Source organism: Ochotona curzoniae, unplaced genomic scaffold, assembly GCF_017591425.1.
Source record: "Ochotona curzoniae isolate NIBS_2020 unplaced genomic scaffold, NIBS_Ocur_1.0 patch198, whole genome shotgun sequence".
NCBI classification, from domain to species: Eukaryota; Metazoa; Chordata; class Mammalia; order Lagomorpha; family Ochotonidae; genus Ochotona; species Ochotona curzoniae.
The window spans coordinates 9,799-37,538 of record NW_024466748.1 but is presented as its reverse complement, the minus strand read 5'-3'; the positions used below and the strand labels follow the sequence as shown (position 1 = coordinate 37,538).

The window sequence follows — 27,740 nt, the reverse complement described above, 5'->3', positions numbered from 1 at the left end:
AGTTTTCTTTCCTGGCAGGGCAGAATAATCAGTGGTCACTATGTGTGTATTTGCCATACATTTTGGTGATTACAAACTTTGTAGTAGGCTCAGACCAAAAAGACTTTAAAAAAAGGTTGTTCCACACGTGGGCCTGAGCACTCATGGCTAAAAATGAAACACTTGATAAAAGTTGCTTTCTCAAAGTTCAGCTTATTCTTGATTTGTTTTTTGATATGGACTGCTTACAAGAATCTTCTTGCTCTCAGCAGCAAGCGAAAGCTCCCACTCCAGTCACATCATTATGTAGTACTAGGGACATGCTGCTTAACCCTAGTTCACCTTGCCCAGGCAGGGTAAAGCCAGGCTGCGAGGACTGCACGTGTGCAGATCACACGTAGTACAGTGCTTCAAGGAAGAGCAGTCAAAAGATGCTAGGAACAGTTCCATATTCTTTTGTGCATGAAATACAAAGAAAACAAGTAGCACTGGTAACAACACATTTATTTATGTACCCTGTTGTGTGACCGGGAGGTGTTTTTCACTTTCCAATCATTGATTAGGTTGTAACAGTTCTAATTCCAGAAAGTAAACTAGTATTTATTGTTGCACAGACATGGTACCACATGAAGGAATTTTAAACACTTCTAAGCTTTCAGGATAGCTCTGAATATGGACCGGTACACAATGGCAATGGACCTAGTAGGTTACCAGTATGCATGGTTCTCTTCAGACACAACAGGACAAATTTGGACTTAATTAGAACTCTAGGAATTGATCCACATTTCTTAGGAAGCTGCAAAAGGCCAACGTTACTTAAGCCTGTTGTATTTATCACCATGAATAACTATGCTGTTATTAAAAGACCATGGTAAGTTGCAGCCAACTAATTGCTAGTCTCATTTTGCAGATTAACAGTTAAAAACAATGTGCAGCAGATGGCAGACCATAAAAGTTTGTATTTAAGTAGTACTCACGTAACCTTCTGTGTGCTAAAGGAACTCAGACAAGTTGAAAGCATTGGACAGTGTATCAAGCTGGGTTTCATGTCAGTCTACTCTTCCCATGAGAGTGCATTATATGGGATGTTTCCTTTCACAGTGCCTTTTATTCTTGGCTTCACATATTACTCACAGCATTTATTTTTAAAAGAGTTGAGTAAGTCTAACAGATGGGTACTCACTGCTAGAGCAGGATGGAAGAATGTGCTGATCACCAAGTATGAGATTTACATTTACATTAAATTAACATTAGATACTATAGGAAAAAGACAAAGTAGGAGTTCCCAGATCCTACAAAATATTATGGCTAAGGAAACAGAGAACTCAAAAAAGGAATCCACCTCCAAGAAACAAATTCAGTATAGTAAAATAGAATTAAGTGCCCTGTCATTGGAAAAAAGTTTATTAATAACAAAGAACAAGTGGGACATTACACATTGTTTCTTTGGAGGTTAAAGTGCAGGCTATGAAATGGCATATAAAATAATGCATAAAATAGTGCAATCTTAAGGTGCCATTATTTTTATTACACATAGCCTATTTTTCTATGTCCATTTTCTCTCAAAAATCCAGCTGTAGTGACACCTTTCAGCTTATTTATTTAGGTATTACTTATACTCTGTTTTACCCATCTTTGGGGCTACATAGAATATTTCAACATTTTAACATACAGTATAATAGCGCATACATCTTGAAGCTACTAGAGATTAAGGCAAGCCCCTGCAAAGTTCAGTATGCCAAAAAAATGTTTTACAAAAAAATTCGCTTCCAAAACTGGTGGTTTTTAGACCTGATGGCACCCCAAGAGTCTTCAAAGAGTATGACTGCTCTGAATACATCCATGTTTGCTCAATTATTCCCAGGTTCTTTACATCAAAAGAGGAGTTTATGAAGCTAAACTTCAGATTATGTGAAAAGCAAGACAGCCAAGTCCATGTGAGAGAAGCAGGGATGGCCCGAGGAAGTGGGGCCAGTGCTCTTCCTTTCTCTGATGTGCCTTTCACATTTTATCCTTGTGGATAGTGTGGTACCATCATTAACTTATAGGTGGGGATGACCCATTGAGAGGCAGCCAAGGAAGCTGATGGGAATACTTCATGAAATGTGATACTAGGACAAGACAATATTAACAATGTAAAGGCAGGATGATTGTGTTTGGACGCTAATTTACACTTTCACATTATGTGTCAGTTTTAGCTAATTCAGGTAACCTGATCTGTTGAATCTTAAATATCACTACACTATCCAAAAAGCAAGTGTTAACAGTTGTCAAATAAGCATCCAACTAAGTAGTGTAGGACAATATCCTGTCATGTTAGCTAGATAGTCTAAGTGATCTTAAGACTTAATTGTAGTGTTATCTCCTGTCAGAATATTTCTGTATTAACAAATACAACTCAACTTTATGCTGTAGAAATCTGGATTTTGGAAGAGAGCATCTACCTTCTAATGCTTATTTGGATGTGAATGCTTATTATGAATGTCACAGACTATACATATATTTAGGGTAGCTAGATGTAGTTGAAAACAAATTCAGGAAATTGTTAATAATTCATCAACAATAAGTAACCCAAGGCTAATATCCCTTTGATGCATAAGGATCATACATTGTACACCTGTAAACATATACTTTGATACTTTAAAAAGTTCCAGAAAAGCAGAATATTAAAGGCCATAAGTATTCCAGTAGGCCTCCTCCAAAGACACGATAATATGGCTAAATCCCATGATTACAAAAATGAGACCTGCTGAGAAAACGAGTTCCAGACAGGGACTTTTATGGATAACCTGGGCTGACAAACATTTTTTGGAAACTGTTTATTTTAGAATTACCTTCCCAACAAACCATGAAACATTTGGGTATTACTTTATGGTTTTTCACTGAAAACATACTACATTGTTAAATGGAGTTTCCAAGTTAGACATAGAATTGATCAAAATCTAAGGACAATATTATGAAAGGATAATATTAAAAATGGAAAGGAAAAAGTTTCGCTTGGTAATATTAACCTAAAGGATGCAAAACCATGTCATGTTGGACGGATAAAAAAAAAACGTTGATAATTTTGTGCTTTTATTGAATAAATTCACCTGGGAAGGGATGACTTTCTATATTAACACCTAAACTTACCATATGTAACTGAAGCCCAAGGCAACAGTTGTTTAAAAGAACTTAACAGCCAGATAACTACATAATTTAGCACATAAAATAAAACAAGGACAGTGACAATTGGAGGTCTTAAAAATATACAACTGGGGAAGAAACCCCATTATACACCATTTGGGAGCTGTTAAAGTGACCACTCGGAAACGTTGAACAGTGCAAGACATGCTTTTCCAGTTACAAGCTCAAAACAGGAGTGCAAACAAAATTAAAGCTTTAAAGTCATAGGATAGGAAAGCTTGAAATGAATAGAAAGCTTTCCCCTCAGGTCATCCCCCATAAATTAAATGATCAAAATGCTTTGCTGTGTACAATTTTCTTCAAAGGCTACACTGAATTCCACATGTTGGGTCTCATATCCCGTTTAATCAGTGAGCAGGCAGTGAGAGGGAGGATCAGTATCCGCTCCTGGAGGTCTGACAAAGATCTGCGCCTTGGAATCTTGGGTTCTGCCTTAGCTTCTGAACCTGAACCTTACAGACAGAAAAAGCAATGGGCTTTAATAGTCTTTTGTTATAAAAATGGAGGGTAATGGACTAATAATCCCCCGCCTAAAGAGGCAAGCTATTGTGGTGTAAGATATTAAGCCTTGAACTAAGATGCTGCTCTAAAGAGTGGAGAGGTTCAAGATCAATACCAGTGCAAGAGCTTTTGAAGTGAGTTGACTAGGCAATGCATGCATCCATCCATGCAAATGTTGGACATGGCCCCAAAAGAGAACTAAAAACGTGTATGCAATAATTGGGTAAGTCCCTTGCCAGTAGTTTATAAAAATATATAGTCGATACTGTAGAGGCTCCTTCTACAGTCAATACTATGGAAGTCCACTGAAGTTACCCATTAGTTCAATACCAAAAAGCATTAACTACTTTTCAGACGTTCCAGACGAAGGTCACTTATAACAAAAAGTCAACTTTTTTTTTTTTTAAACAACATAGTGTCCATTTAAAAAGGTTTTTCTTTCAAGTGAACAGGACATTTTCTGAATTAACTTCTTGTCTATCAAGACTGGGTTTAAGATCCCTATGTAATGTGCATATTTGCAGAAACAAATAAACTTAAACATTATCTGCACAGAAAAAAAAAATGCTAACTCCTCAAAACATGATAGAACAGGTCTGGTTAGTACAAATCTATTGCAAAATAAAAAGATTCTGTGCATCAGTTCAACCAGGAGAAGCGGGAAAGAATGTCCCAACCTAAGAGTTCAAGTTGTATTCTGAAAGCCTAGAAGCCTCAGGGACACTGTATTGCTCAGTGTCCTGATATGCATAACTGCTTAAGCTACCAAGCTACATGTTCCTCTGGCATTAGAACCGTGTTCCAATTTACTTTCTATTCCGAAGACGTTTAGATTTCCTAAGTGAGTCTATGGCTTCTGCTGCCTTTTTTCGTTTCCGAGGAGATTCCTCATTCTGCCCAGGCCCTGATGAGTTTCCTACTGCACTTTCCATTACTTCTCGTAGTTTGCGTTCCAGCTCTGCCAGCCGTGCATTCTGTTCACCTATGATCTGGGTCTGCTCTAGCAGTTTCTGGTCTTGGTCTTGAAGCTGTTTCTGTTGTTCTTGCACTTTGGTGCGAAGCTCAGAAATTTCACGCCTGAGAACAGTCACGCCAGCACCATTTGTTTTAACCTGCTGCTGGAGTTTGGTAACCTCTTGTCTGGAAGGGTTTTGCTTAGAGAAGAGCTGCATTGTAGTCAGGGCTGCAGATGGTCCTGGGACTAGGGGGACACAATTTAATAAGATCAATTACTCAATCATCATTTAAAACATTACAAAACATTTTTAGGACCTAGTAAGAAAATAAAAGTAGAATTAGAAAACAACTACTTTATCTTGTACTATATAATCAAGCACAAGATTTTGAATATGTATAGACCTATTATCATAAGTTCATTCCACACTTATGTATATGCAAAAAAAATTCAACTTTAGCCAACTGGGGATTCCCTGTAAGAGTGGCTTACATCATACATGATGATCAGGAAGCATTTCTTCCCTCCTCTCTGAAGATTTCTTTACTTGAAAGGCAGACTGACTAGGGGAGGGGGGGATGTGGGGAAAAAAAGAAAGTGAGCTTCTATAGTTCACTTCCCAAATGGGCATAACAGCCAAAGTTGGGCCAGGCCCAGGCAAGGAGACAGGAATTCCATCCTGGTCTTCCATATAGGTAGCAGGGTGCCAAGTACTTGGGCCAGCTTCCACTTGCCAGGCACATTAGCAGGAAGCTGTTTCATAATTGGAGTAGCAGACACTTAACTGGCACCCACTATGAGATGACAGGACTGCGAGCAAGCAGCCAACAGCAGCTTAAACCAATCTGCTGTGTGTACAATGCCAGCTCCAGGGAAATTTTTTTCTTTTTTAACAAGATTTGTCTATTTGAAAAGCAGAGCAACACAGAAAAAGAGAGACCTTCCATCTGTTGGTTCATTCTCCAAATGTCAACGATAGCCCAGGCCGGGTGAGGCTGAAGCCAAGAGCTAGGAATGCCATCTAGGTCTACTATATGGATGGTCAGGAACTTAAGCCTTCCTCTATTTTTCCACGCACGTTATGGCAAGCGGAGCATCTGAGACTTGAACCAGTGCTCTGATAGGCAGTACTTGTGTTAAAACGGTGGCTTGACCTGCTACACAATATGCTGGTAATACAGGAAAATTCAGAAGCAGAATAAAATATGAACATACAAAACCACTGTTTTGCATGAACAGCCTATTTTAAAACCCTCTCTCCCAAAGGTTCTCTGAGGAATGAGCCAGCCCCGCTAGCCTTCCCTAGCCGTGATAATCTGGCTACTGTCTTCTTCCTCCCTCCGCTTCACCTTATCCAGCTTCCACTCACACATCAAGGCTCAGATCAATTCTTATCTCTTCTGACATCTCAGTCACATCAACCTGACCTTTCTTAAGATTCTGTGCACAATTGGCACTGAAAGGAAAAACACTATTTGAAAGGTAGAGTATCAGACAGAAAGAGATCTTTCAGCTTCTGATTTACCCCTCAAATGGCTGCCACTGGTTAGGACTAGGCTGGGCCAAAGCCAGAAGGCAAGAGTTCCCTTTGGGTCTCCCGTGTGTGTAGCAGGGGTCAAAATATTTGGAGAGCTTCCACTGTTTTCCCAGGTGAATTATAAGGGAGCTGGATTGAAGCGGATCAGCTGGAACTTAAATTGGTAACCCGATATGTGATGCTGACATCACATGTAGCACCTTAACTTAGTACACCACAACACTGGCCCTATAATTGACATTTAATTTAGTATTGCCTTTAAACATTTCTCCTTGCCTACAATAATGTGTTTTAGTATTTATTTATTTGAAAGGCAAAGAGTTGTGCATAACAAATACAAACCAGGGTCTGTAGTCCAATCACTAAAAGTTATTGGGGCATGTGTTTAGTACAACAGTTAAAGTGTTAAGATGCTGCTTAGCATGTCCACAGCCCACTACTGTAGAGCTTGAGTTTGCATCCCAGATGTGCTCTCAGTTCCAGCTTCCTGATGGTATGCACCTTGGGAGGCAGCAGCAATGGCCCAAGGGGCTGAGTGCCTGCCACCCATGTGGGAGACCTGTCCAGTCCTTGGCTCCTGCATTTGGGCTGGCTCAGTCCCAGCCTTTGCTGGCTTTGGGGAGTGAGCCAACAGATGGGAGAGCTCTGTTTCTACCTTTTAGATAAATGAATAAACATGAAAAAAGAAGTGTTAGTATTAAAAAAAAATTCTTAAAAGAAATGTTATAAATATTTGCTGACACAGAAAAGTTCAAGGTCTATAACTAAGGCGGGGGAACCAACCCAATCCAAATTGTCAAACTGTGTATGAAGGTTATTATATACTGAGCATGCTATAAACAAATGATACCTGGAGGAGAGCCTATGAGTCTTCCAGACACGTCTGATCCTGGCAATTTCCTCTTTAGAATTGGGACAATCTTTTCATCAAAGTATTCCATTGCCATGGAAGAAATATCCCTTAATTCCTGCAGTACTTCATGGGCTCGTTGAGGGGCTCTGGTAGAATTGACATACCTCAACACACGGTAAATCTCATCAATCACCTAAAACAAATTGTCATTAGCACTTTAGATTTTTTTTTTTTAAAGAAAACAACTGAATTAGCAGAAGTGATTGCGCTAGGGTAAAGGAATCAAGATAAATAAAATAGAGGCCTCGTCCTGAAAGAAATGACAGCATAGCAAGAAAGACATATACATACAAGTGACAGAGAGGGACATATAAATTATAAAAGAATGAACACAAGGGTAGAATGAAGGATTGCCCAAATCCAGACCCCACCAATCCTGCAGACCCAATTTGTTCCTCAAGTCCAGGGACTCAGTCTGATTTCACTGCCCTCAGGTTTGTTTATCTATCCATCTATCCATCCATCCATCCATCCATCCATCCATCCATCCATCTATTATATGTTTATCTGAATGGAAGAGTGAGAGAGGAGAGAGAGAGCCAGACACCCACAGTTGGGCCCATTCAAGTGCTGTCTTCCCAGGGAGCTGATCAGAAGCAGGGCAGCCTGAACCTGAATAAGCTTGTGAGCTGTATCTTAGCTGCGTCTTAACTGCTGTGCTGGTATGCTGGCCCCTCGAGGTCTGCTATGGACTGGAATGATACCCCACTTCCCTTAGCATCACCAAAAGGTAGCCAAAAATCCTTATACCTTTTAATAACTATAATGGGAAAACATATACATAAATACATGGAAAACAAACAAGATTTTTGCAATTCTGCCTCCTAACTCTCTTGCTGGAACAGTAATTGAACTTTTTTGAGCATTTATGCTTACAGCTTTTGCTCTTATGAGATTATCATCAATAACTCTTGTGGTTTAAGCATAGATTTCAATATAATTTACAGCTGCAGAGATTCCACTCTGAATAACTTCTGTTTCAATGCTGTGTCACCAAAACCTCGAATCTCGTATTTCTGACTTCCATTTGTCCAGCTAGTTTTCAACTTTGGATCAATCTTAACGATGACCTAGTGTCTCTTCTGCTTTACCCAGACTACTGAGCATGGCTAGAGAAACACTGAATCTCGCAGAAGGGTACCAGGACAAACTCATTGCCCGTGGTATTTTCTAGCTTGATGTGTGCTAATCAGTGTTAACACAATTAAACTGTTCATAGTGGTAAGCCTGAGACTCTGGGAACAGGGCAGGCCTGCTGATTCTGACATGGGACACACAGGTGACACGTGCCAGCAGGTAGTTACAGTCAGGAGTGCTGGAAAGGGGCTGGCATTATGGTATAGCAAGTAAGCCAGTGCCAGTGATACCAGCTTTCCATAAGTGTTGGTTCAAGTCCCAGCTGCAACACTTCCAGTTCAAATCCCTGTCAATATGCCAAGTACTTGGGCAGCTGCCAAGCACAAGGAAGACCTAGATTAGGGTTCCAGGCTCTTGGCTTCAGCCTGATCCAGGCCTAGCTGTCTGGGCCCTCTGGGGAGTGAACAAGTGGATGACAGACTTTTCCATCTTTTGCTCTCTGTCTCCCTATAACTCTGCCTTCAAGTAAATCAAGGAACACAGGAAAGAAATTGCGGAGGATGGCAAGGCTTCAACAGTGAAAAGCCTAAGCAGGACTGGGCTTGCCAAGGGAGCAGTTGCAGAACAGAAGACTCAAAGGCAGAATTCAAGGCACTAGTGGTAAATTATATACTCATTTCTGACACTGCTGCTACTATATTGTTAGTTCATATTGGCAGAAAATACATTTTCCTCAATAACTAGTTGGAATTTCATGCTAAAAGTACTGCATATAGATATACAGAGATTTACAGAGAGAAGGACAAAAATCTTCCACCTGCTGGTTCACTCCCCAAATGGCTGCAACAGCTGGAGCTGAGCTAATCTGAAGCTAGGAGCCAGTAGCTTCCTCCAGGTCTCTAATGCGGGTGCAGGGTCTCAAACCTTTGGCTCATTCTCCACTGCTTTCTGAGGCCATAAGCAGAAAGCTGGATCAGTAGTGGAGCAGGTGGGAGCAGCCAGGTCATGAACTGGTGTCTATAAGGGATGCAAGTGCTGCAAGCCAGAGGATTAGCCAGTTGAGCTATCATGCTGGCCTCTTGCATATTTGCTTTAAAGGAAAAAAAATTTGGAAAACTTTTCTTTGGGATTTTATTAAATGTAAGTATATCCTATCTAAAAAGATATTATGCAAATACTGACTTCTTACTATGTACTTGTCACTTTTCAGAGCAATGGGATAAAAAACAGCAAATGTGCATAGAAAGTTCATATTCTCATGAAGGTGAAACAAGAGTAAAACAGAGCAGTGCATGAGGAAAATGGAGGCAAACATGATAATTTCTACTGCAGAGAGAAAACAACAGAGAGGTGGTTGGGAATGGCTTTTCTGGCATATTTAAGTAAGACTGGATGATAAGGAGGAATCAGTCAGTTGGTAATCTGGGGGAAAAGGCATTCAGGTGGGCAGAGTAACAGCAAAGGCACTATACATATATATACACATACACAAATAAGTAGGAATTTTTAAAAATACACATTTCCAAATAATTTTTATGAAAGCTAGTAGTAGTACATAGTATTTACACAAAATTAAGAAAAGAATAGGAGCCAGTGTGGTGGTGCAGCATGCTAATACTCCACCTGTTAGTGCTAGCATCCCATATGGGCACTGGTTCTCGTCCTTGTTGCTCCATTTCCAAACAAGTTCCACACTTGTGAACTGGGAAAGCAGCAGAGGATGGCTCAAGTCCTTGGGCCTCTAAACCCATGTGGGAGACCAGAATGAAGCATCTGGCTCTTAACTCTTAAGTTACTAGTCATAAGAAGCCAAAATTGGGGCATTTAAAGGCAGGGCTTTGGGAAAGTCATGAACTGAATCCTATGGCTCTTCTTAAGGAGACACTGACAGTGGGGCCTGCCTGACCTTGCAGAAGAACCTCCAAACTGTAAGCTAAGTAAACCTTTTCTTTTTATAAAATTAGCTGCCTTGGGCATTTAATCATAGTAACAAAAAGCTGACTAACACACCCAGTTTTATGACTAATGTAACAGGCTGGGAATGAGTATGATACAGATCCTATCCAGTAGAATATAATGACCTTGTGAAACACTCATAAACTGAAAGTATACTCAGACTATAATAAGTCCAATGTACAAGCAAATTATTCGCATAAAAACAGAGATAAGATTCCTTTGAGGGAAATGGGCAGGTCTAAATACACAGTAATGAGGAATAAGAATTTCAACCAATAACAGCAAACGAGAGAAGGAAGGGTATTTAGATGAAGGAGAGTGGCATGGAGCAATGAATGATGTGGATGGACAGGTGGAAGAAAGGCAGCTATTAGTTTGTAGTATTATCATCTATCAGAAATGTATTCTAAGGTTGGTTTAAAAAGATGTATTGTAAAATTAGTTCCTTTCCATAGCCCTTGTTCTTTTCAGAATGAACTTCAGATCCATGTATTATTCCACAGGGATCGCTGATACTCAGAATTATATCTATGAACTAATCTGTGAAATATTCTTTATTTTGTGTTCTAAACACATGTGAAAGCAAAGTATCTTTCTGTTTCCTCAGGTATCTATTTATGAAATCTTCATAATAGTGTATTTTCTGAGTAGGTTTAACAATTTTCTACAAATTACTTTAGCAAACAAAGCCATGAGAATATTGAGCCCTGGGACCAGGGGTGGCATTCATGATAGGGCTCTGCTTCACTAAGGTGCCTAGGAAAGCAGCAAAGGATAACCCAAGTGTTTGGCCCCTGCACCCATCTGGGAGATCTGAAAGCTCCTGGCTCCTGGCTTCGGACCAGCCCAGCTCTGGCCACTGCAGCCATTTGGGAGTGATCCAGCAGATGGGAGATGTTCTCCAACTCTCCTCTAACTTTTTCAAATAAATAAATCTTTATAATCTTCATGTATGCGTGTGTATGTGTATGTATGTATGTGTACACATGCACACACATATTTATAAGTAACCTCATCCCTCACTGTTTCTCTAATTTGTTTATTTTAGAAGTAGAAACAAAAATAAAAAAAAGAGAGAGAGAGAGAGAGATAAAGAAAAATAGAGACGGTAAGCTCCCAGTCTTTTGGTTCATTTCTCTCAGATGCCTGCAATAGCTTTGCTTGAAATAGGCCACAGCTGAGAACACAGCTCAGGTTAAAAGGGGCAATGATCTAGCCACTTCAGTTATCACTTGAGCACATGGTACAATAGGTTAAGCATCCATCTGCAGTGCTGGCATCCCATATGGGTGCCCATTTGATTCCTGGTTGCTCCACTTCTGATTCAGATTCCTGCTAATATGCCTGAGAAAGCAGCAAAAGATGGCTCAAGTCCTTGGGCCCCTGCAGACATGTAAGAGAACCAGAAGTTCCAGGCTCCTGGCTAAAAACCAGCCCAGCTCTGGCTATTGTGGTCATTTGGAGCGTGAGCCAGAGGATCAAAACTGTCCTTCTATCATTGTAAATCTGTCTCTTAAATAAAAATAAAGCTTTTCAAAAAATTTTACTCCTTCAAAGGCTAACTTCTAGAATATTTCTCAGCCTTCCCCGTATTAATCTTTGTTTTTAAAGATTTATGTCTTATTCTTAGAAATGCAAATTTACAGAGAGAAACATCTTGTCTGCTGGTTCACTCCCCACCCAAAGTGGTCCCAGCCGCCGGAGCTGAGCCAATCTGAAGCTAGGAGCTTCTTATGGATCTCCCACATGGGTGCAGGATCCCAAGGCTTTGGGCCGTCTCCTATTGCTTTCCCAGGCCACTGCTTTTGAGCTGCTTGGGAGCTAGGTGGGAAGTGCCGCAGCCAGGACATGAGCACATGCATCCTTACGGGACCCTGGCTTGCAAGATGAGGATTTATCCACTAGATGACATTGTCAGGCCCAATAAATAAATCTTTACATCACTTAAAAAAAAATATAAAAGCTCTTGAAGTTTTAACTACAACCCAGGAGCAAGATCAGGGGAAAACAACAAAACCTGCCACAGAAACCATACAACAAATTTAGCTTATATGTGAGACTAAAGATAACTGCTGTAGAATGACTTATTAGCAGGAGGAAATTAAATACCTCATTATTTTGTGAAAATAGGAGGCTGAAAGTTTCAGAAGTATAAAGCAGTCACAATACAATACAAATACTGCAAGCTTTGTTAAGGCAGCAGTTTAAGTTTCAGTAAGATAAAAAGTACCAGTAACATAACAATAAAATATAATATTCTGAGTATACGTAATGTTGTTTTTTAGGTAAGAAACTGAAGGTTGGCATTTTGCAGAAGCAGTCGAAGCTAAGTATGACAGGATTTCTATATGAACAAAAACAAAATTTATCTTTTTAAAAAATTTCTAATGAAGTGCAGGTTTATAGGAGAAAAAAATAAATTAAGAAGAAATTATTGTGAAGCAATGATTAAGAAGACAGTTGAGACATGAAATGATAGTGAAGTTCTATCAAATCAATTCAGTTCTTCAAGCCTGTTTTCTTATCACGGAAACAGGCACAGTGATCCTGTTCTATCAATCACACATGCAGTGATGACAAGTAAAAGAAGTCACACATGAAAGTACTCTCTGAAAATGAGAAAGGACCCATCTTCATCTGGTTTACTGCTCTGTCTTCAGCATCTTGACATACAAAGGTGCACACGTTTCTTACTTGAGTATGTGTTTTTAACAAGCTTCTCTAAGGAGCTGAAGTAAAAGCAAACCCGTTCACAGAAACTCAATCACAAGATAATTCAAACATTTCAAAAAGCACATCAAAAGTTTATAATTTCAGGTCTACCCAAGGTAATCCAACTGTTGTAGGTATCCAATTCTATTTTACCTTTCCTGGGATGAAGCAACAAAGATTTGAATCCACATACTTCATGAAAGTCATATTTAATAGTGACAGCCGTGTTTCGACAGCAGCAAGGATGTCTGCGTGACGAGCTAGTGAGTGATTTCTCCTTTCTGACTCTCTCCTGTAATGGCAATAACAATAAAACACAAGCATTAAAGCAGCACTGAGGGCCGCAATGTTAAGCAATCAAAATGCCTTAATGGCACAGTGTACTTTTACATGTTAGTACAGGAACCTTTGATGGGGTCATAATTCAATTGTAAGAAGAAACGAACCACTGTGTCCAGAAATCCTTGCCAAAGACTACTACTTGCTGACAGACCAGTTGAAAAAATTAAGTTCATTTTAAAGATCTAAATTAAAAAAAAATTTACTCTGCAAAAGCAGATTTACAGAGAGAAGTAGTGAGAGACAGAGAGCTATTCCACCTGCTGGCTCACTTCCCAAATGGCTGCAACAGTCAATCTGAAGCCATGAGCCAAAAACTTTTTCCAGATGTCCCACATGGTGCTGGGGCCCAGGGACTTGAGCCATTCTCCATTGCCTTCCGAAGCTATAAGCAGGGAGCTGATCAGAAGTGGAACAGCTGGGACTATAATTGGTACCCATATGGGATGCTGGCACCTACAGATGAGGATTCTTCAGCTAAGCCACCACCACAGTCTACAATTTCTTTTTATTTATTTATTTTTTACTATGTCAAGTCTAATGGCTATTAAGAAAACCAGATGAAGAATTACATATGAATGTGTACTAAAACATTTGTTTTTGGTCATAAAATTTAGCTCTTTGAAACTTAAAATAGTTTTGTTAGGAAGTCAAGGGGCCTGCACTGTTGTATAGCCTGCTAGGCCTTTGCATGCAACACCCTTATCCCATATGGGTATCAGTTCAGGTCCTGGTGGCTCCACTTCCAATCCAGCTCCCTGTTTATGACCTGGAAGAAGTTCCTGGCTTCTGGCTTTAAACTGGCCCAGCTTTGACCATTGTCACCATTTGGGGCGTAAACCAGCAAACAGAGGTTATCTCCTCTCTCTCTATGCCTTTCAAATAAAAATAAATATATCTTTAAAAAACACTTCAAATATAATTATTTTAAACTACATAATCTAATGGAGTTCAATTTATTCAGAATCCTACAGCCATCAGAATTATCCAATATAAGAACATTTTTATTACCACAGAAATGCTATAACCATAAATCCCTCCCCTCCCATTCTTTCAGCCCCTAGCAATTACTAAGTTATTTTTGCATCTATGGATTTGCCTTTCCAGAACATTTTAGAAGAACGAAATCATACAGTACATGGCATTTTGTGTCTGGCTTCTTTCACTTAGCACAGTTTTCAAGGGTCATTTATTTTGTAACATGTTTCTTTTTATTTCTAAAACATTTAGTTGAAAGGCAGATTAATATATATAGAGAGAGAGATGGGGAGAGAGACAGAAATATCTTTTGTCTCTTGATACTCTGCAAATGGTAGCAAACAGCTGGCTGGCCAGTTTTAAGCCAACAGCCTGCAACTCCACGCAGGTCTCCCTTACTGGTGGCGGGGGCCTAAGCACTTGGGTTATCCTTTGCTGTTTTGTTAGGTGCATCAGCAGGGAGATGGACAGGAAGTGGGGCAGCCAGGACTCAGATCTTCTCTGGGATGCTAATGCTGTAGGTGACCTTAACCTACTGCGTCACAACACTGGCCTCTCTGGCTTGCTTGCTGAAAACCAATGGAAGAGATGAAGGCTTATTTTCTGAACTCTAAATTCTGTTTCACTGAACTATGTCTATCCTTAAATGGCTACCATACATACCATTGATTATTGGGAAATATGAGTCCTCCAACATTATTGTTCTTTTTCAAGACTGTTTTGAGTCTCTTTCCAAAAAATTTTACTATAAACTTCTCAAGTTCTGCAATAAAAAGAGCTGAGATTCTGAATGTGGAGCCAATCTGGGGAGTACTGATACATCACTAGGAAGTCTTCTAACCCATGAACATGGACTAGTCTTAAGTTTTTAATCTTTTCAACAATGTTTTATAGTGTTCAGTGTAAAGTCTTATACTCACATCATATTCATTAGCAAGTACTTTATTTTTTGATACTACTGTAAATAGAATTATACTTTAACTCATTTTTTATTGCTCACTGCTAGTGTTTAGAATGCTAAACCTATTAATGAATAAGCTCTAACAATTATTTAGTGTATTTTTCATATGTAAGATCATATCATCTAGAAAAAGTTTTTCCTCTTTATCCCACTTGGATGCCTTTAACTTCATTTTCTTGCTCTTAACTGTCCTACTAGAACCTCTAGTAAAATACTAAACAGAAATGGACAGAGTTTGCAAATCACAATAGAAATCTCTAACTATGATCTATGAGTCCTTTGCTGCAAAAACGTGGAAATCACTCAACATGTAAATCTTGAGATTGAAAAAAAATAAGGTTAGAAGTAAAATCCCTTACTAAATTAGTCATAGTTTACCTTGGGAGTTGTGCTTTAACTTGTTTCTGACATAGATTGTGGTACCTCTCCACTTTCAGAAATCCCTGATTCAACATTCTCTGACAGACCAAGTCCATTCTTTTACAAACCTGTAAGAAGAGAAAAGAAGACAAAAATCAGTAACTAAATTAATAACAATTAACGTAAAGAAAAACTGATGGCTGAATGTTCTCTGTGACTATATTGTTCCTTAGTTGGCTGCTTTGGTCTCTCTGTTGTCTGAATTTTAAAATCAGGATTCATGGATGAATCCCTCATACCACATAACTTCTATGGCATCAGCAAGAAGTTCATATTATGTGTGGTAAAGAAATTTACTTGGCATCTCATGAAGAAATCAGTATTATGTGTGGATAAAATTTACTTTAGGTGCTTATTGGATATTCTGAATGTAAAACTACTATTACAGTCAGAGATCACAATGCTTAAACCAGTGAAACAAGCAACTTGCAGATTTTTAATAGTTCAAAACAAATAACTATTCTAGTGTGTATATACACACATATATATACAAACATATAGGCTGCGATAATAAAACTGGGGTATTTATATTCAACTTGAGACTAACCTCTTAAAATGTTTATATAATCTGTTATCAAAATGACAATCTTACTTCTAGTGATGTACTTGAGTTTTATATCCTATGATGGTCAAGGCCTTTATGCTAGATACCATTACACCCTCCAAACACTAACTTGTGCAGCAGAATGTGAATGCCTCAGGATTAGAAGTCAGATTGCCTAAATTTGAGTTTAATCTGTAAGCATTCTTGTAAAAGTCAGCTACCATTTGAAAGCCTGAATTATGTACCTGTGTGGATAACAAAGTCACAGAGAAATCATTAAGAATAAATAATACTTGCTAAACAACTTGGTAAACTCTATAGTGTTACAGAAAAGATTTAAATAAATTTTATCTATGTACTAACTTGAAAACTTAGTTCTATTTATTATATTTTTTAAAGATAATCTATCATCTTCCTTTTTTAAAAAAGATGTACTTTTTATTGGAAAGTTAGATATACAGAGAGGAAGAGAGACAGAGGAAGATCTTCCATACACTATTTCACTCCCCAAGTAGTCACAATGGCTGGAGCTGAGCCGGTCTGAAGCCAGGAGGCAGGAGAGTCACGCCTCCAACGTGGATGCAGGGTCCCAAGGCTTTGGGCCATCCTTAACTGCTATCCCAGGCCATAAGCAGGGAGCTGGATGGGAAGTGGGGCTGCCAGGACACAACTGTCAACCATACGGGATCCCAGCACATGCAAGGTGAGGATTTCCACCACTAGGCTATCGCGCTGGGCCTCCTATCATCTTATAAGGCAGAGATACAGCTGTTATCTGCTGGTTTACAATCCAAATGCTGAGCCAGGAAATGCCTGGAAGCCAAGGACTGAATTCGGGCAGCAGGGATACAATCACTTGAGCCATCACACGCTAATCCCTGGTGTGCATTGAGAAGTTGAAACTGGAATTGGAGCTGGGGACCTAAACTCTGGTATGCTAACATGGGTTGTGAATATCCCAGCTGCAAGGACAACACCTTTCCCCTAAATTTTTATTTATTAATTGATTTGTTTACTGTTAATCAAACTCGGTATCTTTTTCTTGAGCATGCAGGAACAAAAAATTTTGGCAAAATGAGTTGAAATTTAAAAAATATCAAATGCCATGGTTTGGATATGGTTTACATGTGTTTCCCCCCAGGGCTCACGTGTTAGAATCTTACTCCTCAGTGTGGCAATGCAAGAGACCAACTGGCAGTAGTGAGGTCACTGGGATTAAGGTTTATTTTTTGTGGGATTCCAGTTAGTTACTTTGAAAGTGAGTTCTTAGGGGCCTGGCACAGTGGCGTACCGGCTAAAGTCCTTGCCTTGAATGTGCCAGGATCCTATATGGGTGCTGGTTCTAATCCCGACAGCTCCACTTCCCATCCAGCTCCCTGTCTGTGGCCTGGGAAGGCAGTTGAGGACGGCCCAATGCACTGGGACCCTGCACCCGCGTGGGAGACCGGAAGGGTTCCTGGCTTCGGATTGGCTCAACTCCAGCCGTTGTGGCCACTAAGGGAGTGAACCATCGGACGGAAGATCTTCCTCTTTGTCTCTCCTTCTCTGTGTATATTTGCCTTTCCAATAAAAATAAACAAATCTTTGAAAAAAAAAAACAATCCTTTGGAAAAAAACCCAAAAAACTATCAGCTAGTGCTGTGGCATAGTGGGTGAAGCCTACCTGAAACACCAGAATCCCATATATGTGTAAGTTGGAACCCCAGCTGCTCCGCTTTTGATCCAGCTCCTTGCTAGTGCAACTGAGAAGTGGTGATGATCCAAGTGCTTGGGTCACTGCACCCATTTGGGAGACCTGGAAGAAGCTTTTGGCTCCTGGCTTCAGCCTGGCCATTGCAGTCAACTACGGGGGTGAACCAGCAAATCATCATTAACTCTTTGAAATACATACATACATCTTTACTTTTAAAGAAGATGTATGTATATAGTTGAAAGGCAAAGTTAGGGAGAGAGGGAGAGATCTTCCATCTGCTGGTTTACTCCCCACATGGCCACAAAAGCTGGGGCTAGACTTGACAGAAGTCCAGATCTCCTATGCAGGTGGCAGGGTCCCAAGTATTTAAACCATTTTCTGCTGCTTTCCCAGCACAGTAAAGTGAAGCAGCTGGGAATTGAACCAGCATCACATGGCATGCCATTACTGTCAGTAGCAGCTTAACCCATTGTGCCACAGCACCAGTCTTCAAATAAATAACTAAGAGTAAATGAAAGCCTCTACTTGATGTATAAAGTAATCAGATGGATAGTTAGCTGTTTGAGAAAAAAACTGGAGGCAGGCATTTTTCCTAGCTATTAGAATGTCTGCATTCATACTGGGTTTGAGTCCCAATTCAATACAGCTTCCTGCTGATGGAGACCCTGCGTACAGTGGGGCATGGTTAAGTAGCTGGATCCTGGAGTTCTTGGTTCAGTTCTAGCTGTTGTGGGCATCTGGGGAGTAAGCCAGCGGATTGGAACTAGCTGTTAAATATACACACCCACTAAATATACACACACTTAAAGACTGAGGTAACTTTTAACCTTTTAGAAAAATACTTGTTTCTGTAGACTGCACCCTTGCTGATAATTTTAAGTTTAGCTCTCTATCAAAAACAGATGGAACTTGATGTCCTTTCTTTCTTCCTGTTCCTTAAGATGCTTTTAACACCAACTACTTTAAAAAATAAATCGCAGAGAAGCATCAGGAAGATCAAGAGAAAATCTGGTTTCAGGGATTCTCGAGATGTTACCACCTGTTACACAATGTACTTGGGCAACATCATGTGAGTCACTGGGGCTCACAGGGATTTACAAGGCTGTCAAGCTCTTTCTGGTCAGTTTGCAAGTTGATTTATTCATGTTGCGATGTCAGCTTCAGCTATGTGGCAATGCTGCAGCAGCAGACTAGAGCAGACTGCAGCAGGCCCTTCCCAGGAGTACAGGGAGGGACCTGAGGTGGTAGGCGGCAGTCAGGCAGCCAAGAGAACAAAGGTGGAGAGCTGGGTGTGGGGATTTTAATCACCTAGAAACAACCGAATATGAGTGCCAACTAACAGCCGTGCAGAAGTACTGTATGGAAGCCGAGAATATGAACAATTAGATAAGACCAATTAAGGAAGACACGACATGGTAAAAGATGTGAATTAAAGTTTGAAGGAGGAATCCTAAGAGGGCTGCTGAAGTGGAGATGCTGGTCTGTATGAAGGCAAAGCTGGGAGTGAAGAAACCACCAGAAACCAAACATTTCTGAAGAGAATCAGTTATGTGAGCAAAGGCAGAAGGGATGATATCTCCCCAGGCTGTGAGGCAGGTGTCTGTGAAGTAGTGAAGTTGCCATCTGGGACACTGGAATCCTGTTCTGGGAGTGCCCACGTGTGCGTCCTGCTTCTGCACGCAATCCTGCTTCCTGCGAATGAGCACCCTCAGAGGGAGCAGTGACAGCGAACTATCTGGGTCCCACCCAAATGGGAGGCCAGGATCAAGTTCCTGGAACTCGAGTCTTTGGGGAATGAAGAAAGGACTCTCTTTGTCTCCCAAATAAAATAATTAAAAGTTTGTAGGAAAATGGAATAATAATAATAATAATAACAACAACTCGGAGGCCAGCACTGTGCATAGCAGGCTAAGCTTCTGCCCATGCTCCAGTAGCTCCCTGCATGTGCCATGTGCCATGGGAAAAGCAGCAGAGCATAGCTCCAGGCCCTGCCCCTGCACCCACATGACAGACCTGAAGGAGCAGCTTAATCAGCTGTATCACAGTGCCAGCAGTGCCCGTGCCCACTGCAGTCATTCTTAGCATTGCAGGACACATGCTGTACAATGAGAAATCTGTGATTTCAGTTGTTAAATCTAACCCTTAATATCAAATCTTGACTATAAAGTGGATATTTTTTTAAACATATGGTACTGGAATAAACTTAGAATATATGGCACCTAACAGCTGAAAACAATTTTTTTCCCCCTCAGATGCTTAGCTACTTTGGGATATAGTATTCTGGATTTCTTCAATTTTGTTTAAGATATGGTAGAGATTTTGGATGTTTTATCACCTTAATAAACACAGTTTTGAGGGGAGGGGAGGAAAGCAGCACTGCTATAATATACATGAGGAGTCGGTAAAAAAAAATTTCATTTAAAAAAATGTCAAAATATAAAAATGGTTTAAGGGCTGGTGCCATGGCATAGTAAGAGAAAGCCTCCACCTACAGCACCAGCATCCTATGTGGACATCAGGTGAGGTCCTGGCTGCTCCACTTCCCATCCAGCTCCCTGTTTAAGGCCTAGGAAAGGAGCAGAGAGGATGGCTCAAGTCCCTGGGTCCATGCACCCACATGGGAGACCCAAAAGAAGCTCCTTGCTCCTTGCTTTGGATTGGCTCAGTTAGGGCTGTTGTGGCCATCTGGGGTAAACCAGCAGATGGAAGATTTCTCTCTGTAACTCTGCCTTTCAAATAAAAGAAAATAATTCTTCAACAAAATGCTATAACTTTAGAAATAAGAGCCTTAAAAAATAAAGCCTTTGGGCCGGCGGTGTGGCCTAGCGGCTAAAGTCCTCGCCTTGAAAGCAGGGATCCCATATGGACGCTGGTTCTAATCCTGTCAGCTCCACTTCCCATCCAGCTCCCCGCTTGTGGCCTGGGAAGGCAGTCCATTACAGCCCAATGCTTTGGGACCCTGCACCCGTGTGGGAGATCTGGAGGAGGTTCCTGGATCCTGGATCCTGGTTTCAGACTGGCGCAGCACTGGCTGTTGTAGTCACTTGGGGAGTTAATCATCGGACGGAGGATCTTCCTCTCTTTCTCTCCTCCTCTCTGTATATCTGGCTTTGTAATAAAAATAAATAAATCTTTTAAAAAAAAACTTTATACCTTAGGATCAAGGAAACATTGCAATAAAATCCAATTTGTCAGATACATTCTTTGGCACTCTGCAGTTATCAAATGAATTGAGAACTCAATATTGTTCTCCACACAAGTCAAAGCTGTAATTAAAGGTCACACCACTTGTGAGACCTGTGACCTGAAAGGAACTTAAAAACACGAGAAACCTCTCCTTTCTTTGCACAATGAGAAAGCTGAGATTTAAAAAAATTTATATGATTTGTCCAAAGGCATCCAATTTTTAAGAGATAGAAGTGAAATTCTAGATCCAGGTCTTCTAATTTCTGCCTTTTTAAATTAGTGATCTGGGGGAGGGGAAATCCCAGAGCCTATGGACCTGTGCCATAAAGTATAAATAAATAAATGAACAAATGAGGAAGTGATCCGCAGCAACATGAAATGAGATGTTTAAACCAATCATTTTGAGTTGATTAGTTTTAACCAGTGTTTTGTTTCTACAAAAAGTGCTGACAGCAGAATGGAAAGTAAGCCATCTTCAAGAATTTCAAGGACGTAAGAGTTTTCATCATACCACTTATCATCATCTTCCTATTGTCTTTTCCAAGTTCAAAGCGAAAAAACATCTAAGTCTAAATTATAGGACATTTTACAAACATCTCTGGCATGGATCTCCAAAAATTGAATGTTATGAAAGAAAAAAAAAAATAGCAGGGTTCAGTTGTAGATTAAGAAGTCCAACCCTTAATTAGATACAGTGACACACACACCCCTCCCAAAAGAGCTTTATATGAGAACATTTTGGGGGCAACTGAGAAATCTGACTATAAACTACAACATTAAATGTCCTGGAAGTGATGATACTGTGATTATATTAAGTATTAAGGGATAAAGTAGTCTTAAATTGTTAAATTTTTATCGTGTTAGTCAACTTTCAAACGGTTTAGTGGAATATACTGATGAGATACCTCTGTACATGCAAACACAAAGAAATTAGGGAAAACAATCATGCAAATCAATGGGATAAAGCAAATGTGCAAAAAGTTAGTGATAGATGAAAAAAAGGAGAAAGGAAGAATAACTTTTGGGGGGGGATGACCTGCATTCCTAGTCTGCTTTACAGAGGAGCTGAGACGCACAGAAACAGCAGCTTCCTGCGCTACTTTACGTGGCTATTCTGTAAATGCCACACAAGGTTCAGGTCACCTTATCAATATTTATTCTCACAAGTTTAAGTCACTCATTTTCTTAAGACATTTTTGCAAAATGTTAAACATAATCTGGGATAAACTAAAAGAGAAAAAACTGCTAATATCTCGGAGGATTAGTGACAGATTTTCCTACTCTTATATAATTTACATAGAAAACACTTTTATTTCAGTGGCATAATTTCTCACAGTTTAGTCCAAGCAGTGAAATGTTTTAAGAAATACTTCATTTATTCAACCAAGGTTGAATACTTATTATATAGTTCTAAGGCCAAAAAGATTCTTGATGAAAAGATTTAAATTGAGTACAAAAACAGGTTTCTAACAAAAATAATTTGAGTATAAGTGACACGATGATACAAAAGAGACTTGAAATTCTAAGTTCAGGGAAGAGTCGCTAATGCTTCACGTTTATCGTGAAGGTACAGACATAGGAGGGAAAAAGTGTCTGCAAAGTCCCAAGATGTTTGGGAAAATATAAAGCTAAATGTTTGCTGCACTCAATTTTAAGTGCAAGACACTAGAAAGTGGGTAGTAAGAGATAATCTCCATCAAAGATTATCACATGCTCCCAGTCTCAAAAAACCATGAAATTAGAACCATATGCATAGGCCATCCTTTTAATATAAGATCTTTTTCAATATTGTAAGAATTGACACAACCAAGAGTTTATCAAGGTATATGGAGATCTGGTTTCTTTTACAAAACAACAATGGTAAGAAATGAAAAACTTTCATTTTCAATGTCATTATCTGTTCTCCTCACCAGAAACCGTACGCTCTGCAGGTTCTCATGTAGCTTTTCTGCACTGGTCTACAGAACTGGAGTGGTAAGGAGGAGTTTAACCAACAAATTTATACCTTTGTATTCCCCAATTCAAGCTCACCTTAATCCCTCTAAATCACCCTTCTCTAGTTACTTCATTGTGTTATGTCACTGCTACTCCAGGAACTGTTCTTCCACCTTGACTAGCTGGATAAAACCTGCCTTGTCTGATGAAATCCTTGGGTAAATACACTCTGTTATGATGACGCTGTAGAAGGGGCTCCATGAGGACCCCTCACTGACGCTCAGATCAACAGGAAGGATGAACTTCCCCTAAGAGCCAAAACATTATAACTTCTTCCCAATAACTAAGATTCTGGGGACAATACCTGACAGTCTTGACTGATATATTTTGTAAGCGAAGATATCAGCAGTTTACAAATGGATAACTGATTTCAAATAAGGAACAGAAGAGAATGTTAAAGATGAAGCCCTCTGTACAACATTCACATCAGTATCATTGTTGTTGTTCTAACCGGAGAGGATCAGAAACAACAGTGAATACGAGATCTTTCAACTTCTTTAGCTTACACAATTCTGACCAGAAAACTGAAGCTCAACATACTTTGATGGATGCCAAAACTGGTGTGCCCAGATAAGCTGCAGATATGAGCCAAGCTTTCAGTGGAAATTTTTAAAAAGTGGTATTAATATCCTGAAGAAAAAGCAGAATCAATGGCTGTTCTCCTCTTGCACCTGCAGGGATCCCATCTGGAAGCCGGTTCTAATTCCAGCAGCTCCACTTCCCATCCAGCTCCCTGCCTGTGGCCTGGGAAAGCAGTAGAGGACGGCCCAAAACCTTGGGACCCTGCACCCATGTGGGAGGTCGGGAAGAAGCTCCTGGCGTCTGGCTTTGGATCATTTCAGCTCTGGCTGTTGCAGCTACTTGGGAGTGAATCAGTGGACAGAAGATCTTCTCTGTCTCTCCTCTCTCCTTTCTAATAAAAATAAATAAATCTTAAAAAAAAAAAAACCCACATAGTGGCATAGTGAGCTATATCTCAGCCAGCTCCACTTCCCATCCAGCTCCTTGCTTGTGGCCTGGGAAAAGCCAGGCGCTTCTTCCAGGTCTGTCACATGTGTGCAGGGTCCCAAGACTTTCAGCCATCCTCCACTGCTTTCCCAGGCCACATGCAGAGAACAGGATCAGCTGGGACATATGGAATCCCAGTGCTTGCAAAGTGAGGATTCAGTCATTAAGCCATTGTGCCAGGCCCCAACAACAGTTTTTGGAGAAGTTCAAGGCTTTTTATTTATGGACTCTCTGGAGGGCTAAAGAGCAATGAAACCCCCAGCTTGCTGGCAAAAAAATGCCCGAGAAAGCTTCTCCAGAATTTTCCCCTACCACGACAATTCCTGCTCATTCTTCTTCCCAAACAAGGGCAAGTTTGCGAGGATTCTGAAGGAAAACTAGGTGTCCACCTTGCAATCCTGACTGGCTCCTTTCAGAAGTTTGTTTGCTTGTCAATCAAAAAAATCTTCATGGGGTGGCCTGGCATGGCAGCCTAGCATCTATAGTCCTCACCTTGCACACCCTGGGATCATATATGGGCATTGGTTCTAATCTCAGCGGCCCTTCTCATCCCGCTTCCAGCTTGTGTTTCTGGAAAGCAGTTGAGGACAGCCCAAGGACTTAGGACCCTGCACCCATATTGGAGACCTGGAAGAAGGTCTCTTTGGATCAGTGCAACTCCAGCCTTGCAGCTACTTGGGGAGTGAATCATCGGGAATCATTGGATGGAAGATCTTCCTCTCTGTCTCTCCTCGGCTCTCTGTATATCTGACTCTTCAATTAAAAATAAGTAAATCTTTAAAAAAATTGTGCTCATCCAAGTAACTAAATATACAGGAGCACTTCAAACCATTTCTGTATAACCAGTGCTTTCTAAGCTCTGGGGATATTCTTGGAGCAATATTCAAGAAAAAAATTATGAACTAGCCCGTACAAATATCTAAAAATATTACAGCAATTTCAGCTTAGAGCAAATCTTCTAAAGAAAATACCAAACTAATAAATACATGGATTATGAGCCTGTCTATAAATTAGGTGCTAACAACAGTTACAGCTGAAGTCCTAAAGAAGCAGGTAAACTGGAAACAAAAAAAATAACTGAACAACACATAACAATATACAGACTAGCTCACCACCTGCCAAACAGGTGACATTTAGCTTCACGTCAGCTATTCTAATCTCAGATAACATTCAAGCATACCCAGTCTAACTCCTTTATCTTACAAAGGAAGGAACTTTATACACCAGGTAGTAGCACATATACTAAAGTTTCCTGAATTTTTTTTTTTTTGGTTATCAATTTTTTAGGTATAGTCACTTCAACTGAAAAACGGATTAAGCACCTATCAGAGCTCCCGTCTCTTGACTGCCAAGCCTAGAAACGATCATAATTAAATTTACGCTGACATCTAGTGGCAGGAAAGAATACCTTTCTTCTCTAATGTTACCGGAATTGTACCTTTTGACGGAATTGTACCTTTTGACGCCAAACCTTGGAATTTACAAACCAGGCACTTCCAAAACCCCACAGGAGATTATCCATTTACCCTATTTAAAATTAAAAATTACCTATTAAAACCTCAGTAAAGAAAGGAATAAGACAATAGTTCCCCCTTAGCAGAAAACTGCATTTGCAAATGTAACATTGCATAAGCTCTTTGGGGGGTGGGGAAGGGAGGAGTGATGGTGGTGACATAGTGAATTCCAAAAAAAATCTGTGTGTGAAGGTATAACCTTAAAGATAACTTAAAAAGGTCAGAAGAGCCAACTGCTTAAAGATTAAGCATGCATACACTATCTCACTTGTTACTGAAAGGGATGTCATTTACAAATAAATTAGGCAATGTGTTTTAGTTGTCTCCTTGTACAAAATAGTTTCTCCCCTTTAATAATGCTTTATTTTAAAAAAGGTAAAAAGACAACCAAAGAAACCTTCACAACTGCCCACAGCATTTATAAAGCATAACTGAAGATTCCAAGCTTTACAAAGCCATTGTTTGGCTGAATGGCTCATTTCAATCATGCTAGGCCCAACTTCCAGTCCGTGAACGTACAGCAGGAATTCAGATCAAACACCATTCTCTGCAAAAATTGTAAGGACTATTTAAGATTCCATATGAGACCCTCTGGAAAAATCAGGGAAATTTTTGAAATATCTATTTTCAGCCCATCCTATAGACTGTTGAAACGTTATGGTGACAAGGAAAAAAAAAATCTATGCATGTAAAATGATATTTACAACTTTTTCTTCTAAAAATAAATATTCATTCCTTTTAAAAAACACAATATAATCTAAGCTAGAGGTGCAAGACTAAAATATGGCATATTGATGAATAAGAAAATGCTATACACAGCACATTCAGAAATATGTCTTTGTCCTTTCAAAAACAATCTGGAGTGCCGATCTAGCCTCTACAGACTCGGTTCGCAATCACTTCACAACGTCCATTTCTCTCAGTCCGCTTACCACTTCAAGATAAATGCTCGGAATGGCAGTGAAATATCTGGCTGAACTATGACATTTCATCAAAGCTTCAGATACATCACTGGCATGCAGTACCATCCCAACGGCAAATTTATAAGTTTAAAAAAAACCATGGATTCAACCTACGTGATTTTAAGGTACAACCCCCTCCAAGCTAGTTAGTGGGTGTCAATCACTAGTTAGTGACTTTTAATTGCGAGAGGACAAGTGGGGAGGGGGAAGAGAACCCTTGAAGAGGCAAGTTGCTTCAATAAGAACGGGGCACGGATGGAGCCAAACCGGGATGGGCATTTGCTAAGGGATCTCCTTTAGTGGTCAACCAGAGCCCTGGGGTTGGATTCTTCAGAACCGGAATTTGGGAGAACTGCCCGATCTTACTTTTCTCCAACAAGGGAACTTGGGTGGTTGGGAAAACAATACGCTATTCTTGCAAGAGAAACCAAACCTGGTCGAGATTATCTGCCTACTTCTGAGTTCTCTCCCCTCTACCCCCAACCGCGGACTGGGAAGCGGCTGTATAAATACAAAAGGGCAGGCAAAGACCCCCTGCGGGACGCGCTGTCAGCTGGGCACACCGGGCAACCCAACTCTGCTCACTTCGGGGCGGGTGGCCAGAAGCCAGCCTAGGGCCAAGTGACCTCGGGAAGCCGCCCCCCGGGGGGCCCAGCCCACTCCCGCAGACCGTCGCTGAGGGACAGATTTGGGCGGGAGGGGTGCGCACCCCGGGATCCGGCACCGGCTGGGGCTCGCGGGGGTGCTCTCCCTGGGGAACGCGCTCCTTTCCCCCAGCCCCGGGGAAATGGCGGAGGGGACCCACGGGGGCCTCACCAGGCGGAGCTGGCTAATTTCGTCGTAAGACATAAAGCTGAGGATGTTCTCGATGGCTACGATGGGCAGCGCCACCAGCGTGTTGTTTTGAGGCAGCTGGTCAGGAGCCAGCGCCGGCACTGGGGACACCTGGGACCCCGGCTGCGGGGTCTGGGACGGCGCCGGTGGGGGCTGTCGTTGGACACAGCCCGGGGCCGAAGAGGAGCCACCGTCGCTGTGGCCGCCGCCTCCTTCCTCAGCCATCCTCTCCTCCGACGCTGCCGCCATCTTGGGAGTTTGATTCCTTCCCCCACTGCAAGGGGAACAGGGACACTTCCTTTGCGTCACTTCCTCCTCCTGCAGCCGCCAGGGAGGGGTACCTGGAGGAGAAGGAGGAGCATTTGGGGATGACCGGCAGCAGGAGAGGCGTGCGTTTGGGTGGATGCCCCAGAAGAGTAGTTGTTATCTCCTCTTTCTTTCAAAAGTAGAAACTACTTGAGGACATCTGTTCAAAAAACTTCATCCTGGC

The 27,740-nt window shown here is 40.8% G+C and overlaps 1 protein-coding gene across 2 annotated transcripts; it reads right to left on the bottom strand.

The window, feature by feature from the left end:
* Window positions 1-466: 466 nt before the first annotated feature.
* Window positions 467-27,512, bottom strand: LOC121166673 (F-box only protein 28). Of its 2 annotated transcripts, XM_040995921.1 has the most exons (5): window positions 27,233-27,505; window positions 15,473-15,582; window positions 12,970-13,108; window positions 7,009-7,204; window positions 467-4,867 (listed from the first exon to the last, which is right to left on the bottom strand). In XM_040995921.1, exons 1-5 carry the CDS (start codon window positions 27,497-27,499, stop codon window positions 4,473-4,475), a joined length of 1,107 nt encoding a protein of 368 aa, XP_040851855.1. In that variant the 5' UTR covers window positions 27,500-27,505; the 3' UTR covers window positions 467-4,472. The 2 variants fall into 2 exon arrangements, with proteins under 2 accessions (XP_040851855.1, XP_040851856.1); XM_040995922.1 differs by lacking the exon at window positions 7,009-7,204 and having other exon boundaries at window positions 27,233-27,512.
* Between the last annotated feature and the right edge of the window lie 228 nt (window positions 27,513-27,740).